Source organism: Aulostomus chinensis, chromosome 3 (assembly GCF_037954235.1).
Source record: "Aulostomus chinensis isolate RoL2024-O1b breed Wild chromosome 3, RoL_Achi_v1.0, whole genome shotgun sequence".
Classification (NCBI taxonomy): Eukaryota; Metazoa; Chordata; class Actinopteri; order Syngnathiformes; family Aulostomidae; genus Aulostomus; species Aulostomus chinensis.
In genome coordinates, this window is record NC_141322.1 from 19,224,923 (window position 1) to 19,241,773 (window position 16,851).

The window sequence follows — 16,851 nt, forward strand, 5'->3', positions numbered from 1 at the left end:
GAACACGTACTCTTATGAGTTTAAACTCATAACCTCCGCCCTCCGCATAGACATAGACCCTTTGCCAGGTTTCCTATTTGTTTGCGCATTGGTGCCTTTACATACATCGTTGGTATTTTTTTTTAATCTAAATGTAATTTTTCCTTTCTTGTTTATCCAAACGAGTGATTATCTGCAACTGATCAAATCCGTCTACACGTGAGTGTGGGTTTATGTTAATAAATGACCCACATTCTAATGAACTATTCCACTGACCTTCCTGCCCATTTGCATGTATTTGTGCCAAATAACATGATGCTGCATTTGAGTCTTCCTCAGAGACAGGTGGTCGGTATCTTTGTCAGAGCCTCCATGATTGATAATTTTAAATCCAGCTGTGTGGGTACCGAGAATTGTTGTGAAAATATAATACAAGACGGGTCTATCGATTCATATGTGATTTTGTCGTCATAAATAATTGAATTTATAACTTAAAATGCAGTTTGAAGGCATTCTCAATGTTAATTTTCAAAAGTGCAACTAAGTGCTTGTTCTCGTATTGTAGTCCACAGACATTATATACTTGGAGAATTTCCATGACGTATGTATTTTCTATGATTTCACTCCGATTGAATGATGGACTGCGTAAGACGCTGGTGTACAGATCCTTGAGGGTGTAGCGACACCATCTGGTAACAGACAGCAACTGTGCCGACTGTGTACAGTAACCATGACAACCGCGGGAAACGATGCACTGAAGTAGCTGGTTAGCTTTAGGAGCAACTTTTCCTTTTTTTACTTGATAGCTTGTTGCTGATGTGTGGCAACTTACTTTTACAAAATGGACACATCAGTGCTTTTACCTGTCGAGGCAGAGCAGATTATTCAGGGTCTGACACCTTTCTCCGTCAAGGAAGTGGGCTCTATGAGGTAAGAAGTGAGCTTACATCCTTATAGCTAATCAGCTAGTTTAATGAACTACTATGTGCGCCATGTCTCTAGTATTGATGGAATAAAATACTGCATATTCGCATACTCTGTCTAGTAAATACTGTTAATGTTTATTTGTTGTCTGTCACATTTCATAAAAACAAAATTCTTAACATTAATGACAAAATAAAATGACGAAAATGTTGCAAAAATAAATGAAATTTACTATAACATTTAGTAGTAGCATTAGATAGTTAATTCCTTGGGCTATCATTAAATTGGTAACTTTTGAGTCGGTCCAATTTCAAGTAAAGTTACAGGGTTCTAGAAACACACTGTTATCTTATGTTGATCCAGGAACATTGAATTAAGGGCAACTGAAATTATAATAGACAAAAGTAGTTTAGAATTATCCAGTTTTAACAATGTTGTTATTCAATCAAAGAAAGCTTTTTTGTGTAGGACATTTTTACATCATAGCCCTTTAAAGCCTTTCATAAGACATAGATAATACGAATGGCAAAGATAATTGAAACTTTTAAATTATGGCAGGGGCAAAGAGAAAAGTGTAGAGTACAGACTTAAAGAACGGTGAGTTTAAACCTCAGGATGTCTGGGAGTTTATTGTAGATGTAGTGTGAGCACTCATAATGAAACTCATGATTTTTCTAATTTTTTTTCGAACAGGTGGTTAAGACAGCACGAATATATTGAGAAACTGAACATGCAGGCAATACTGAGTGCCTCTTCCATGCGTGATGAGTTTGTCAAGGAGCTGTTGGTGTTACATGGAAAGGTGACAGCTAGCAAGCTCTGAACCAGTCTATTTAAAGTTTCTAAATGTGATTCTCTAATAACATGGTAGAGACATAAGAAGCAACCATTAATTATCCTTCTCCTTTTTCTCCGTCTCCTCCTCCTCTGTAGATTCCTGTCCTGGTTCATGAGATGATCCTAACTGAATTGTGGAAGCACAAAATTTTCCCTATTTTCTGTCAGCTACAGGACTTTAATCCAAAGAGCACATTTAATCTTTACATGGTGGTGAGTAGAGCAGCAAGTAAAATGATGACCACTGCAAAGTGTTAACTGACTTCATATGACGTCTCCCTCTTAGATTTACCATGAAGCCACAATTATAAATCTACTTGAAACGATCATGTTTCATAAGGTCAGTGTTTACACAAACACAAGAGCTTCATTATATGAAGCATGTTTCAATGAGTTTACTGTAACTGTGAATATGACAGCAAGGCATTTTATTGGTTTTGTCCTTTTAAATAGATCCGTTTGTTTTGTAGGACTCCTGTGATGCAGCTGATGATTCTGTTGTTGACTTGGTGGATTACTGCCACCGCAAACTCACCCTGCTGGCCGGTAAAAGCAACAAGGGGAGCGCCACGACTCAGGACCAACCCAACCCAGCTGGAAAATCAGTTGTGTTCTCCTGGGAGGTAAAGAGCAGTGAGATTATTGGCTCTTCTCTATGCATCCGCACCTATGGCAGCTGAGCGCCAGCGGCGTTGGATTGTTACATCTCGTTCTTGTTAACACGATACAGCAGGAACACCTTAAGGCAATTTCTTCAAACATGGTAAAAAAAAATGTCCATAAGGATGAACGTAGAATATTTTGATGGTTAAAGTCAAGGTTAATTTGACAGGCACACATCACGGAGGCATACAACTGCAATGCTGTATTTTTAGTTTGGTTCTAAATATAGTTAAGTCTATTACAGGGGACTCTTTCGAGTTCAGAAATGGAGTTAGTCCCATGATTTATTTTTTTCCTCTGGTTAAGGAGTTGCAGAGTCAGAGTGCTGCCCTGGAGCTGGACATCTCCTTGAAGGCTTTATCTGTGCTGCGCCACATCACTGACCACACCGACAGGTACAACCGTATTTTGACAACCAATAAGGTTTATGACTTATTCTGAAAATTCTACATATTTTAAGCACTTAACATTTATTTTTAACAATCCTGAAATGCAGATGTATTTTTCCCATTTTCCAAGGTATTTGATACATTTGTAAAAATAAATAAATAAATACTTACCACACAGTTGCTATGAGCCTTAACTCTCCAGCTGGTGTCCTCGGGTCACAGCTCCCTACTCCACACATAGAGGAGAGAATGATCTCCATCATCTTCTCTAGTTCTGGCAATTAGGCACATTTTCCCAAAAATGCTCCTTCAAATTGCTTGTTTTGTCTGACCAACAGCCTGAAATAAAGCAGGGGGAGAAACAACAAATTCTCCCAATTGAGAAAATAGAACCAGAACCTATTATGCATTTTATTGTTGCAGGTTTTTTTTTAACTATTACTTAAAGCTGACAGAGGGAGTGGCTCTTTTGTCTTCACAGCATCAGCGTCATCAACCGCATGTTATGCACCCACAACGTGCCTTGTTTACTGGTTCACCTGATAAACTGCTGCCCGTGGAGTCGCTGCGGAGAAGGTATAAATCACACCACTTGACTATCTTAATGTGTCCTTCTTAAAAGTGTGTACGTTACAGTAACTGTCTGTGTGATAATGCAGGTGAGGTAGAAAAGTATCTAAATGGTAAGTGGGAGAAGATTCCCGTGGAGGACCGTGTAAAGATGACAAAACTAGATGGGCAGGTCTGGATTTCCCTCTACAACCTGCTGCTGAGGGAGGACTGCCAACGGAAATATGACTTCAACAGTTTCAACAAGAGCCAGCTCCTGAAGGTGAAGTATAGATTCAGTCAATAAAAGACCTTCACCATTCCTTTGCTTAAAGGCTTGTGAAATTGAATGGTTTTCAACTGGATCATTATACTACTCTGATTATCTCCTTGCCTGCTGGAACAGCGTCAGATTCAAGGAGTTGTTTTGAGGAAGATGCTTCCTCCTATTATACGCCTTCTCGTCCCCTTCCTGTAGATGAAATGTCCTGTGATCACAACACACCAGTTATGCAGACTGTGTCACTCATAGTGCTGAATATTGTATAGTTCAGAAGATATTGTTGTACCCACTGCTACTACTAGTATTGCTACAATTATTAACAGAAGTAGTACTAGTATCATGCTGGAACATTGTGAATAAGTCAAGGTAGACACTGTTATCATGAGTCATCTCTACTGTTGTTGTGCATCTCAGTCTGCCCTCATGTCTCTCTGTCTCATGTTACCTTAATTCAGTAGAGCTTTATTGGCTTGGGAAACATGCTTTTACATTTTCTCAGCAAATGTGTAATAAACAATGCAAAAAAGTGTACATATAATTAAAGATAATGGTATAATAAATAAATTAGTAAAGACATTTGGGCTTTTGCTTCATGCAGACACTTGCAGTCACACACCTGATAAATGTAGATGGCTGCCGACCAATTTGAAAAGTGTCTTGAGATTTAGTTTGACAGGCTGTTCATAAAACTGACTTTGTCCTTCATGTGCTGCAGCTCCGTGGTTTCCTGACTGAGGTGTTGATTGATCAGCTGCCAAACTTGATGGAACTCCAGCGTTTCTTGGCTCATCTTGCTGTTACGGACCCCGAGCCTCCGAAAAAAGAGCTCATTTTGGAGCAGGTACCCTCAAACACACACGTCTCTCTGTTATGTGTGAATATATCCCTGTGATTTTATCCTCATCTTTTCTTAATGGTTAGATTCCTGAAATGTGGAACCGTCATGTGAGAGAGAATTCTGGGAAGTGGAAGGCAATTGCGAAGTATCAAGTTAAAGAAACATTCAATGTATCTGAAAGTGATCTGAGACTGCAGGCACAGAGGTATTTAACTGAAGACACATCGAGAATTATCCTGTAAAAAAATGTCCTTGGCATGTTGCATACTAACTTTCTTTTATCAAGGTTGGCCCAGACATACAACCTGGATGTGATGGAGAGTTTGCTTCCTGAGAAGCCAAAATGTGGATTCTGTGGGAAAGAAGCTACGAAGAGGTGCTCTCGATGTCAGGGGGTGTGGTACTGTCAAAGGTGAGGCCATGTTTACGCAAATGTTTAGTTGGTCAGGGCCAAAGGTGTAAACTTAATGTGTAAAATCTCATTCATCTCTGTGTGTTTTTAGAGAATGTCAAGTGAAGCACTGGCCTAAACACAAGAAAGCCTGTGAGCTCATGGTGAACTCGTTCCAGATGACCCAGAGGGACCAGCATGACAACAGCTGAGAGAGCAGCAGTACATGTCAGCAACGTGAAAACAAGAACAGATCCACTCAGTTTGGAATTGTTCTACAGTTTAATGGAACACGTCAGCACTGGAGGAGATGCATCTCATCCTCCCCAGAGCCAGACAACAAATGAGATACCCTTCTCTCCTCTGTGTGTGTACTAGGGAGCTGAGACCCACAGAAGCCAGCTGACTGCTAGTTAGCTTAGCACAATGAATGGAAATGTACTGGAAGTATTAGCATACATCTGTCAAAATTACCAAATAGGTAAGGTTCAGAGTCTTGGCTTGTGAAAAATGAATCCTCCTCATCCTCTCTGGCTAAGTTGGCCGTGATAAATTGCAGTGGTCACTTTTCAAGTCATCAGCAGATATTTTGTTGGCTGAACTTTTGAAGCTCTGTGTCAGGTCACTTCCCCCACTATTGTTCTGTCTCAGCCTCCGACTGCAGAGGAGAGAAGTCTGTTCTCATCTGGCGTTGGGGAGGATGGAAGACCAGTGTAGAACCCTAAAAGTTGTTTATGTAACAGGATAATTTGGCTTACATCAGTTATTGTGTGCCGAATGATACAGACTGTTCCAAAAGTGTTGGTTTTCATTGTATCAACTGTATCTTTATCTTTAAAATTAGACTTGCTACTTCTGGTATTCCTACTTTGTTTCAAGTTTTATACTTCATTGATCATCGCAGTGCATTACGCTTCACTGCACCAGCAGCAAGTAAAATTGCTTTAATAAGTCCCTCTTGCTTCTTGGATCGAGTGGCTGAACCCTCTGATTCTATGAACGTAGACAGACCAGGACCTCTCAGCAGAGATGGTGGGTAAGTACTCTTGCTCAAGTCCTGCACTGAAGTATTTCAGTGCGTTTTAGGGGATATTGCACTTTTACTCTACGACATTCATCAGAACCCTTCTTGAAGAAATATTGGCAACATGGCAAATATGTCAAGACCCAATCAAGATGACTTCAATATTTGAAGTCAAAGAGGACGCAGAGCAGCCTGACTGGGACACACTCTTAATTGTAGTGTTACGACCCTCCAAAGTACTGGAATACACAAAAGTCAGACAGAATGAATGAAGGAGACTTCTTACCAGAGTAGTCTTTTATCAGTGTATTTCTTTTATATACTTCTTCCATCTCACAAACACTTGGAAGGAATTCTTGGTTACTAATAGTCGTACTGCCCCCAGACTTTACCCTTCTGTCTGATAGTTGACTTTCTGCGGAGGGTCCTACCGGTTTAAAGTGAAACCAGATTATAGGAGGGGTTTCAGAAGTGAGGGTGCACAGATGATCGATTTACGCCGACTCAGCTGCGCCCCGGCCCGGGCTCAGTAACAGCCGCTCGCCTAGATGAAAACATCCCGGATGTGGCTGCCGCTCATCTCCCTCTCTTGAAGATGCTTCCTTCGACAACTGCAGTTTTATGAGTTTAAATGGTGAAAGCTGACCGCCCTGGTGGCTGCCCGGCTCTGTGTGATGTTACCGAGGGGATGGGAGAACTAGCCGGGGATGATCGAGTATTTCCAGGCATGTAACCGAGGCTGCTCACCCCTGTTACTTTGGCCGCGGTCACAGACTCGTGCGGAAAGTTTTTCTCCTCCGGTGGAAGAAGTTCCTGAGACAAAGCCGTTATCTTAGGGCTGTTTTCGTTTCTTTTAGGTAAGACGATTCTTTTACTTTTGGAAATATGGACAGTCGAGAAATGCTTGCGAAATATTGCACACTAGTGAAGCGCATAAGGCTTATATAATTTGTTTTATATGAGGATATTAAGGCTATTTACATAATCCTTAACTTATGCTAGCTGGGCCACACTGTACAGTATGTTCATGTCTTATACAACACATGCACCATATGACTATAGTACATGCAGTATATAAAAAATATCCTATATTGGTCTATATGAGAAAAAAAAAAACAATTTTGAATATCATTCACGTAAAATATAGAGGCAATAAAAACAGATGTGTCCTATATTTCCAGTCAAGAATTACTATCTGGTACTGATTTGGAATCCCATGATCACATGACATGGAAGCGATTGAGGTAAAAAAAGAAAAAAATAGATTTTTTTTTCACTATCAGGAAGAGGAGGCTTAATAGCACATATATTATTTACAACATTGATATTTTGCCATTTAAATGCATCAAGAATAATACTTTAATAACATAAACAAGACTTTCTGATTCGAAAGAAGCACTTTTGAGAGGATAAAGTCAGACTGATGTCAGAGAACGTTCAGGAGTTACTGCGGCATCCAAAAGTTAACATGACAGTAAATAGAGGTGCTTTCCCTCTTGAAAACATGAATAGCCTTCAGAAGATAATAAGATTCAAGTTTCAAATATTTTACAATCTCTTTCTGCCTTTTTTTCCCCCTCTGTCTTATTAGTGGTGATGGAGGAACACAGGATCTGAGTGACACCATGTCTCTGGGGGAGTTCATCGAGCTCCGGGACCTGCGTCCAGGAAGAGAGCAGATCAAACTGACTGGCACCCATGCGCCCTGCTCGCCTCCGCGTCTGGAGAGAGCCAATGCTTTGAGGATCAGCCCCGGGAAGGTGCCAGATCTGCTGAGCCGGGTGGGCATCATCAGAGTCCTCAGCAGCAGCCAGGACCCCCAGTTCACTCAGGAGACTGGAGAGGGGCACAACTTTCAGCCCTGGAGCCACGCTCAGCCCTCATGGTGTGACCTGTGTGGAGACTTGATCTGGAGCTTTTTCAAGCCTGGGCTGCGGTGTGTCAGTGAGTTGGCTTCCGTAGGCAGTTCGCACATGTGTGTGTTACCGCAGTGCAAATGCATGATAGAGACCTAGAACAACAGCAAGTGGCTGTGGTCTGTCTAGGTCTGTTGACAACCTGCTTGCTTTTGTCACAAAACACTCATCTCAGAGTTGAAATATAAGCTTCCTGTTCTTCAGCTGCCACCCATTGAAATGTCACTGTGGTTTCTGTATTGAGTATGCAGGAAAAACCCCTTTTGACATGAATGTTAATTTAAAAAGCCTCACTGAAAGTTTATTTCTGATGATCTTAAATTGCAATTCTGTCCTTTATAATCTGAACCATTTTAATTGGGTTAAATAATATTGGACTTCTATCCAGTATTAAGTACAAACTTTATAATCAGCAAACTGTAGGACAGCTGGGAAGTAAGGCCCAGGAGCCATTTATCTACATCAGAATATATCGATTCAATGACCATCAATACTATGTAGTCGATGCATAATCCAATTATCGATCCAGATTAGGATCTGCTGTCTTTGTTGTATCTTTATTTTGAAATTCCACAGCACATCCAAATGACTTTTTTCAGCAGCCAGCTTTACTTCATTTGTTTAAAAAAAAACAAAAAAAAAACAATGATTTTTTTTTCAATTTATTCTATTAGGTTTCTTTATGTTATTTCATTTTTAAAGTCATAACCTCTGTATTGTGTGTCTCATTTTACTTCACAGCTATACTTGTGAATATGAAGTATTTCAAATTGTGCGTCTGAAGATGAATGTTTTTGCCATTTGTGTGTTTGAACAGTGACAAATAAGATAAATAACAGCATGGTAACTGCAGTATAAAGTAACAGGCAGCAGAGGTCATTAGATATTTAGAATCACCCATTAATGTTTCACTTGCGGTACCTGTGTATTTATGTCTTTGATAGCGCCTTTTTCAAACTAAATGATGTTTTCTGCTCTCACAGATTGTAGATTCACGTGCCACTCCAACTGTCGCTCCCAGATCCGTCTAGACTGCAGCTGGGACCAGGGCTCTTCAGCTGATCCTCCCTGTGTGGTCGAGCACACCGTAGAAACAGACACAAACGTGGTAAGCGTCTATTCTGCCCTGGCTCTTTAGCACACTTGCTTGCAATCAAAGCTGGTTAAGTGTCTTATTCAGCATGAATTTATAACAGTTATACTGAGACGCTGATGAAAACACAACAGTCAGTAAGGAAACCGGTCACTTCCTCTAATCAAAATGTCAGGTACCTGCTTGGATTAGTTTATGACTCTAGTTTGATTCATTTAACATGTTTTAAAGCCAGAAACAGGAAACATTTAACTCTGATAATAATTACACACAGTCCACTTAGTTCCACTCTTCTCTCTGCATTACTTTGTGTAAACATGAGCTAACTTCTCTGAGATTTCCTGGACATTTGTTGTTATCACACGCAGCTGATTTGCTAAATGATAATGAAGGGCAGCACGAAGAAGAAGGAACATTGAATTTGTGATGGGAAGTAAACGGATTTAGAGCAGTTGCGTGGCAGTGTTGAGACACAATAAAAGAAGTGGAACCTTTTGTAAGAGCTAGTTCAGTTTTTTTTTTTTTTTTTTAATTGTAACCATTTATACTGAGCAAACTGATGCAAGCGCCAGTAGTGAGCCCTGAAACAACTCTGGTGTGGCCATAGAGGGTAAAGCTAACGTTTGGGGATGTTGTTGAATATTTGTTTTATAATCTGTTGACTCCACCATCATTTATAGAAAGTTTCAGAGAACCTACCTTTAGGAAGGACATTCTGGGAACAAATTAAAAACTCCCCGCCAAAAACATGAAGAGAACACCACACGTAACGTTATAACATTTCAGAATAAAACTCCCTTGCTGGGGAAAAGTATAAATGTATTGAGGCCATTTTTTGTCTGCGTTGAGTTTTCAAATGTTTGTGTGCATGAGTTATAATTTGTTATCACATTTTGATTCCTTTTTTTTTTTCCGAGTTTATATACACACAGACAGAGCCACCACAAAGATCAACCTTTATCTCCCTCCGCAAAGTTTGAAAGATGTTCGCTGATCCGAACTTTCCAGATCAACACAAGATAAAACATTAGAATACGAGCAACACCCTTTTCCAACCTTCCTGAAGCAGACAACGGGCTGCAGCCTCATTTTCATCAGAACGAGTCATCATCTGGGCCTGCCAGGTAACACGGCGGGCAGCAGACCTCGTCAAAATATCAATGCAAGTCATTTACTTTGTATAATGACCATGTCAGCTGTCACAGTGTAGCTTATGTCAAGAGAAGTGGAGGAGCTGATCGCAGCTGGAGAATCATAAATTCAGAGTTAAGACAGCTTCTGTAAGATCTCAGAAAATCAAAAGCAACTACATTTTTCTCCTCATTTATGAAGTTTAAGCAGTTAAAATTACAACATCACATTTTTTGGTTCGTATTTGTGTTTTACTGTACATCCCCCAATATACTTAAGTTGGTTTGGAGTTTAGAAAAAAACTACAAGTCTCTTCTTTGTTGCATTGAAATTGTACAAATGGTTTGAAAAGTGACTCAAAAGGTCAGTGTGTTATGAGACATCTTTAGTTTTTATTATAAAGGTTTGATAATGTCCTCTGTGGTTCTGGAGAAGGCTTTTCACACTTTCCTGAGGAAAAGTATCTCTGATGATGTCATCAGAGTCACCTTTGGGTTTGTGAGCATTTAGGAGGTTGAGGGGATCCGATGGAAGACCCTACTGAGTTAGGAGCTGTATGTGATTCAAGGGCTTAATTCCTGGTAGTTAGAATATCTCAGCTGCTGCTGCTTTGATTTTCCGTGATTCTCCAATTTTGATAAAACTGCAGGTTGTCATTGACTGGCAGCTGTTGAAGATCTACTGACAATACAGGTGTTGTGTATCGGTGATATGATCAGAGGTGGGGAGGTGCTGGGGGTCTGTTCACTGAATACTTTGTAAAAGTGTTTTTGAGCAACGGTCTTACAGTCGGACTTTTTAAATATATTTTTTTAGAAGGCAACCGAAAGGAAAACAAGAACTTGCGGGTAACTCAGACAATGTTGAAAATGCCATTCTGAGATTATTGCTGACATAAGCGTAAGAAGAAAACAGGACGGTTGTGTCGAAGCATTGAGGAGAAAACAAGAATATGGTCATTTAGAAGTTTATTAGCTTATAATTAATACACTCATGAATTTTTGTTCTTCTCTTACACTTCCTTTTAAATTTAACATAATATTGTGCTAAAGATTATTTTAGTCATTTCTTTGCATCGCAGCAGTTTTAGGCAGTTGAACTAAGGTGGTGAGATCAGATTCTACCATTTTAGTACACCCAGGTGGAGTACTAATACTCAAAAATTGTAATTAAGTAAACAAATATTTATAGCAGGGATGGATTATAGTCTTTACTTTTTCTTTGCTCAACATCTTTCGAGGTGCATGTGTTTTTCAGTATGTATAAATTGTAAATTATCCCGTAAATTTGATTTTATGCAGTTCTTATATACAACAGTAAATATTGGCTACCAGTTGTAAAGTTAATCTGGTATCGGTAAAAAACTTCACCATCCTTCATCTTTCATTTCTACTAAATTACTCTTCTTATGAGTATTACTGGATTGAGTATTAATGGCGGTTTCCAATGGACCCCACCCCCCTTCTTTTTTTTACCTGATGGACAAGTTCACCCTTCTTAGCTTTCACACTGTATCAGGAACCACAAGTTTAATTGTTCAGAGGGAGGATGGGGAAATTCACGGGGTGGGGGGGGGGGTGTAATCGTGTGTGTCGGTGTGACCCGTCACATGACTGCCAACACAATCGGAAGTAGCAGAGCGGCATCCATCCGTGAATTGAGGCCGCTGTGTGAGAGGGGGAGGGCGGGATGCGTCTGTGGTATTTCCTCTCGGTGTCCAATCACCACCGTCTGCGGTAGATTTGTGTATTTTCAACAGGGCTGGGTGGAGTCTGAGCTGGGGGTAGGAAGCCGCGCCACCAGGGCGGGGGCCTGAACACATCCTGTTTCACACGGCCAGTTTGTATCGTGGAAACGTGGCCGACAGACGAGTTATATCGGAAAAAGTTATCAGGAGAGGGTTTTTTTTTATAGTTGACTTGGCTCGACTCGTTATCGCCGGAGCGGTAGATATTCCCTCGTGTGAAAGTAACGGGAACTTTCAAGTGCTAGAAAAAAAAACGGTTTTGTCAGGATTGTATCGTGTAATCTTCGTCAAACTTAACTGAACTTGACATATTTAATCTCGTGTAGAATTCGCGACTCTAGCAGCGGTTCTTTCTTGTGGTTGTGAAAGGCTATCTTAGTTAGTATGACCAACGCGGCTAGCAGCACGGACAAAACTCCCTCCTTCGAGATGACCTGGGGGAGCTCCACCAGCAGCGGCTACTGCAGCGAGGAAGACTCGGACTCCGAGTTTGAGCAGTACTTCACCGCCCGGACATCTTTCTTTCCCAAAACCAGGAAAGCTAACGTAGAGGTTAAACAGGTGAGAAGAAATAAAAAAAAAAACCCAATTGTTTTTAGTTAAACGTAGAAATATTAGTACGCTCAGGATGTTTGGAACGTTCCCACTTCCCTAATTGCTCATGAACGCACCAACAAGAGACGTTCATACGACACATTAAGTTATTCTCGCGATATCTGATACAGTTTTAGGTTTAGTATCTTCATTATGCATTTAGGGGTCATAGGTCAGTGGAGCAAGACAGCCAGGTAGAGGAGGCAAGGTGTGTGTCAAGTGAACCTGATGCTTGTAGGCAGTGACGTTGAGTTCTGGTTCTTCCAGTTCTGTGTAAACATTCAACCTTTAACTCGTGTGAACATTATCTAGAACACATTAGTACAAATGACACGTGTGTTTTGACTTTATACACACCCACACTCACACCCATACACACCAGCACATCTTTGACTGTACCAAGCACAGACACCACTGTGCACAACCCAAGTGTGATTTTTCATGACGCACACCCGCTTCTCAAATTTCAAACCTCTACACCCACCATTCATTCCCTTGTCTTTTAGGAGTTTAACACTCATTTCTCAATCACACATGAGTCATGGAGTGTTTTGGCTTTGGTCATTTTCCGTTCCTCTTTAGTTGCCCACGCACACACTCAGTTATGGAAACTGAATGCTGTTTTATTGTAAATCTCATCATTCTATGTGATTATTTGACTGTGTGTACACAGTCTGTTTTTCTTGCACTGTCACCATATTTGAAAACTCAACTTGAGCCTTTTATTGATTTATTGACAGGTTAACAGCCGCCCATTGACTCCTCAGTCTTCCAATCAGCCTGAGGGTCTTTGCAGTAGGTCTTATTCTGCTTGACATCGATAGATTTAGTACTCAGCTCTGTTAAAGTGTATTTTCATTAGACAGCCCGGGGTTCAACAGTTCATGAAAAGGGTAGGTGAGAGTTGTAAGAAGAGTTGCCTTAACCTTCTTTTTAGGGAAGGATCCCTTTGAGCAATGCTGTATTTTGCAGGAACGCCCAAACCGTATTCACACACACACATTCACACCCAGTGGCTGCTCCGCACGGCCAGTCTTATCAAGGGCCTTGCTCAAGGGCATCTCAATGGTGGTAATGAGTGTGGGGCAAGAGTTGCTTCTTTCCTTTTCTGGTCAGAATCTCAACCACATGTGGAAAATGTTTTTTCCCTCCTTAAGTGACCGACGTTCTGGTCACAGTTCACGGTATCATGGCTTTTAGTGTTTAGATTTTACTCCTACGCTGGTCGTGAGGATTTAGTTGGGCAGAGAGTCATTCGTTCCGCCTCTGTTGCAGTTTCTTTTAACACTGGTCAGTTGACACAGGGAGAGCTTCTAGGAGAGCTTATCATCATATTAAGGTTGCTACGGGCCAGATATGTATGAGTAAAACCTGACTGGGTGATGAGGCAGCTGACTTGAGAGGATGTGGTGGTAGAACAAGGGAGGGCATTGTCTCTCCCACTCGTGAGGCTATTTTTACATGAGTACCAGTTGAGGAATGCAATGCAAAGCCGTTGGTTGCAATCATAGCAAACAGCTGCGCACACCCCCCCACCCCCAGCGAGAGAGCACAGTGGTCCAACAGGATTGGGCAGAGCTGACATCATCTTTTTAGTCTCTGCTTCGTTGACAGGAAGTGAGAAGTCTGATGCAACTGGTCCCCACTGCTGGAGGGAGAAGAACCAAAAAAATCTCTTCAATTTTCATAAGATGTGGTGTTTGTAATTGTCTCCCAAACATTTAAGCAAGAATAAGAGCCCAACTTGAAATTTCACATTCAAATGAAATTCTGATCACACCATCACTGTGATTGCATGGAGGCTTCACAGTTACTTTGAGGTTTTAGTTTGAAGATATTTTGTCTTTAGTTTCAGGTTTTATGACGTGCAGTAAAACAGTGGTGGGCCAGGATTTTTAGACAGGAAACTACTGCCTGTACCGGCAATGTAAGTTGGCTCCAGCATAGATTTTATTGAGTGCATGCACTCTGACTGGCTGTTTTATTTTTAACCGCATCAGTTACCCAAGTGAAATGTGAACGTGCAAAGATCCACCGCAGTTCCGTTCTCAGTTGCTGAAATATGTATTTTCATTCAACAAAATACGATGTGAAAGGATTATTTGCTCATGCTAATGCTTGATAAAAGGGGCGTACACTTGATGTGATTGTATTAATATAGCAGGATTGTGTACGTCTTACCAGATCATGATGTTTTGTGCTGCCACAACTGCTGGTTCTTGTGTGTGTGTTGTCCCTGATGTGAGGATCTCTGATTGCTGGCTGCGCTCGGCCGGTTTGGTGGTGAACACTGCCACCTTGTGGTCTAACAATGTAATATCTCTGCAGGATGAACAAATTGAAAGTGGCAAACAGGAGTTGACAACTGCAGAAATCCAGAAGAAAGTGAAGGGGTACAACTCTCAAATCAACAGCAATCTGTTCATGAACATGGTGAGTGTTGGTGAGATTAGTGGGTCTGTTTCACTGTGACGTGCTCTTTCTTCAGTGTAACGTTTCCCTTCTTTCTCAACAGAACAAGGACGGTTCCTACACCGGCTTCATCAAGGTGCAGTTTAAGTTGGTGCGGCCCGTGTCTGTTCCAACTCCAAAGAAAAGAGGCACAGATGCTGGAGCGAGGAAGGCGAGTGGAGTGCAGCGCCGCACGTCTTTCTACCTGCCGAAGGACGCTTCGAAGCACCTGCACATCAGCTCTCGTACATCTGCTCTGGAAGTCATCGAGGCTTTGTTGAAAAAGTTCACTGTGGTGGACAATCCCGGCAAGTTCGCTCTGTTTGAGCGAAGTGAGCGTCATGACCAAAGTATGTGCTCTTTTTATAAGCATGTTAGACTTTTTTTTAAATGTTTGATCTTTTTTCTAAATTGAAAATTTGCTTTTGCTGTAGTTTATCTACGTAAGGTGTCTGACGGGGAGCATCCCCTCCGTCTGCGTTTGTGTGCTGGACCCAGCGAGAAAGTCCTCAGCTTTGTTCTGAAAGAGAATGAAACTGGAGAAGTCAACGTGAGTAATGCAAAAATAACTAACAGTATTTAGACCACATGCTTTAGTAGAGTTTTTATAATCTGAGGTTGTGTGTTCTCCCCCCCCTTGCAGTGGCATGCGTTCTCCATGCCAGAGCTGAAGAACTTCCTGCTTATCCTGCAGCGTGAAGAAGAAGAGCACGTCAAGCAGATAGTGCAGCGCTATGCTCTGGCCCGCACTAAGATGCAGGAGGCTTTGCGCGGCTCAACTCCAGGCTGAGACCACTCTGCTCACGGGGTTAAACGTGCACCTCCTGACTGGACAATCACTTGAAGATGACCAGTCGACGCTGCATCCAAAGAACCCAGAGAAAACAACTCAAAACGCCTCTTCGGTGAAACGAGAGAGTGAGACGGCGCGAAACAATGAGAGAGAGAGAGCTAGCGCGAATGTGCGTGTGAAATGATGCGAGAGATGAGCAGTGCCTTACACCTGGAGAGTCTGATGTGCCTGAGAGAATGAGTTGAGAGAAATGAAGACTGGCAGATGAGACCGGTTGTGTCTTATTGAGGGCATTCTGATTATCCTGTTCACTTCAGCCGTGTCACTTTAACTTATAGGAAATGTCACCAATGTTTTGGGCCTTTGCAATATTGATAATCTATGAAAACTATAAAGTTTTAGAACTAGAGCAAGAGTAAAGCACTTTCATTTTCCCCAGAAAACAAACTTAATAACATGTTGAATTATGGCACGAATGCCATGTTGAGATACAATCAACCTGGTCCGTGAATTTAACGTGTATACATTTGCTTCAAATTCACCTGAATTCGGACCTTGTTAAAAAAGTTAAATGTGTCGCGCCACTGAACGTTACAGGGATTTTCATTCAACCCCAGTCTCAAAAAATTCTGCCATGTCTTCTCTACACCCCTGATGGGTGCAACTCCACTTTTTAATTTTTTTTTAAAAAAAATTTTATTGTCAGTTTGTGAGTATGACTGTTGAGTGGACATTTGAATACAGTTATGAATGTCAGAGGTGTCGGTCACTCAGTATGACAAATGAATGAGCGTTGATATATATACATGTGTTCCTCTGGAAAACGTTTGTCATTCCTTCAATCTTTTTTCCTACAATTCCTCAAAATGTTTGTCTCCTGTCTGTCAGGTCTGTTGCTAGTTTATAAGGTGCACTTAAATCCAACAGTTGCAGTCTAATATAGCAGTCCTGCAGTAAATCCTGTCTTTATGTAGATTATAATATTCATTGTTTATTTCATCTGAATTGGAGTTTTTGAACTTCTCATATACAATAAAAACTGAACATAAAGGGAGGGTTTATTGTAGGGCTGTTGTGTGACTATCAGGGTGTGCTCAGTAAATTGGCAAGCGATTGTTTTTTCATGTTACAACCTTCAAAATGTCAGTGTCTGTTCCGTTTTCAGTAAAGAATTCTTCATTACTGTCAAGCCTCTTCATTATTTTTCGCACAGAAATAATTGAAAGATTAAAAAAAAAAAAGAATCACT

General features: G+C 41.1%; 2 protein-coding genes across 3 annotated transcripts; both read left to right on the forward strand.

Moving 5' to 3' along the window:
* The first annotated feature begins 694 nt into the window (after positions 1 to 694).
* On the forward strand, positions 695 to 5,781 carry zmynd10 (zinc finger, MYND-type containing 10). Its single transcript, XM_086199330.1, has 12 exons — positions 695 to 909; positions 1,597 to 1,705; positions 1,837 to 1,953; positions 2,027 to 2,080; positions 2,211 to 2,363; positions 2,710 to 2,798; positions 3,274 to 3,368; positions 3,452 to 3,624; positions 4,340 to 4,465; positions 4,546 to 4,667; positions 4,749 to 4,874; positions 4,966 to 5,781. The coding sequence occupies exons 1-12, from the start codon at positions 821 to 823 to the stop codon at positions 5,063 to 5,065; spliced, it is 1,353 nt and encodes a 450-aa protein (XP_086055456.1). The 5' UTR covers positions 695 to 820; the 3' UTR covers positions 5,066 to 5,781.
* Positions 5,782 to 6,392: 611 nt separating this feature from the next.
* LOC147268086 (ras association domain-containing protein 1-like) lies at positions 6,393 to 16,759 on the forward strand. Of its 2 annotated transcripts, XM_086199333.1 has the most exons (7): positions 6,393 to 6,734; positions 7,469 to 7,821; positions 8,777 to 8,901; positions 14,687 to 14,791; positions 14,874 to 15,159; positions 15,244 to 15,359; positions 15,453 to 15,721. In XM_086199333.1, exons 2-7 carry the CDS (start codon positions 7,503 to 7,505, stop codon positions 15,597 to 15,599), a joined length of 1,098 nt encoding a protein of 365 aa, XP_086055459.1. In that variant the 5' UTR covers positions 6,393 to 6,734; positions 7,469 to 7,502; the 3' UTR covers positions 15,600 to 15,721. The 2 variants fall into 2 exon arrangements, with proteins under 2 accessions (XP_086055459.1, XP_086055460.1); XM_086199334.1 differs by lacking the exons at positions 6,393 to 6,734; positions 7,469 to 7,821; positions 8,777 to 8,901 and adding an exon at positions 11,778 to 12,325 and having other exon boundaries at positions 15,453 to 16,759.
* The last annotated feature ends 92 nt before the right edge of the window (positions 16,760 to 16,851 follow it).

Excerpts from the sequence above, each read along its gene's own strand:
- zmynd10 (XM_086199330.1), top strand. The coding sequence starts at position 821 with ATGGACACATCAGTGCTTTTACCTGTCGAGGCAGAGCAGATTATTCAG. Across the intron at positions 3,369-3,451 it reads GTGGAGTCGCTGCGGAGAAG|GTGAGGTAGAAAAGTATCTA; the intron begins GTATAAATCACA and ends GTGATAATGCAG. Across the intron at positions 4,466-4,545 it reads AAGAGCTCATTTTGGAGCAG|ATTCCTGAAATGTGGAACCG; the intron begins GTACCCTCAAAC and ends CTTAATGGTTAG.
- LOC147268086 (XM_086199333.1), top strand. The coding sequence starts at position 7,503 with ATGTCTCTGGGGGAGTTCATCGAGCTCCGGGACCTGCGTCCAGGAAGA. Across the intron at positions 14,792-14,873 it reads GCAATCTGTTCATGAACATG|AACAAGGACGGTTCCTACAC; the intron begins GTGAGTGTTGGT and ends CTTTCTCAACAG. Across the intron at positions 15,160-15,243 it reads AAGTGAGCGTCATGACCAAA|TTTATCTACGTAAGGTGTCT; the intron begins GTATGTGCTCTT and ends CTTTTGCTGTAG.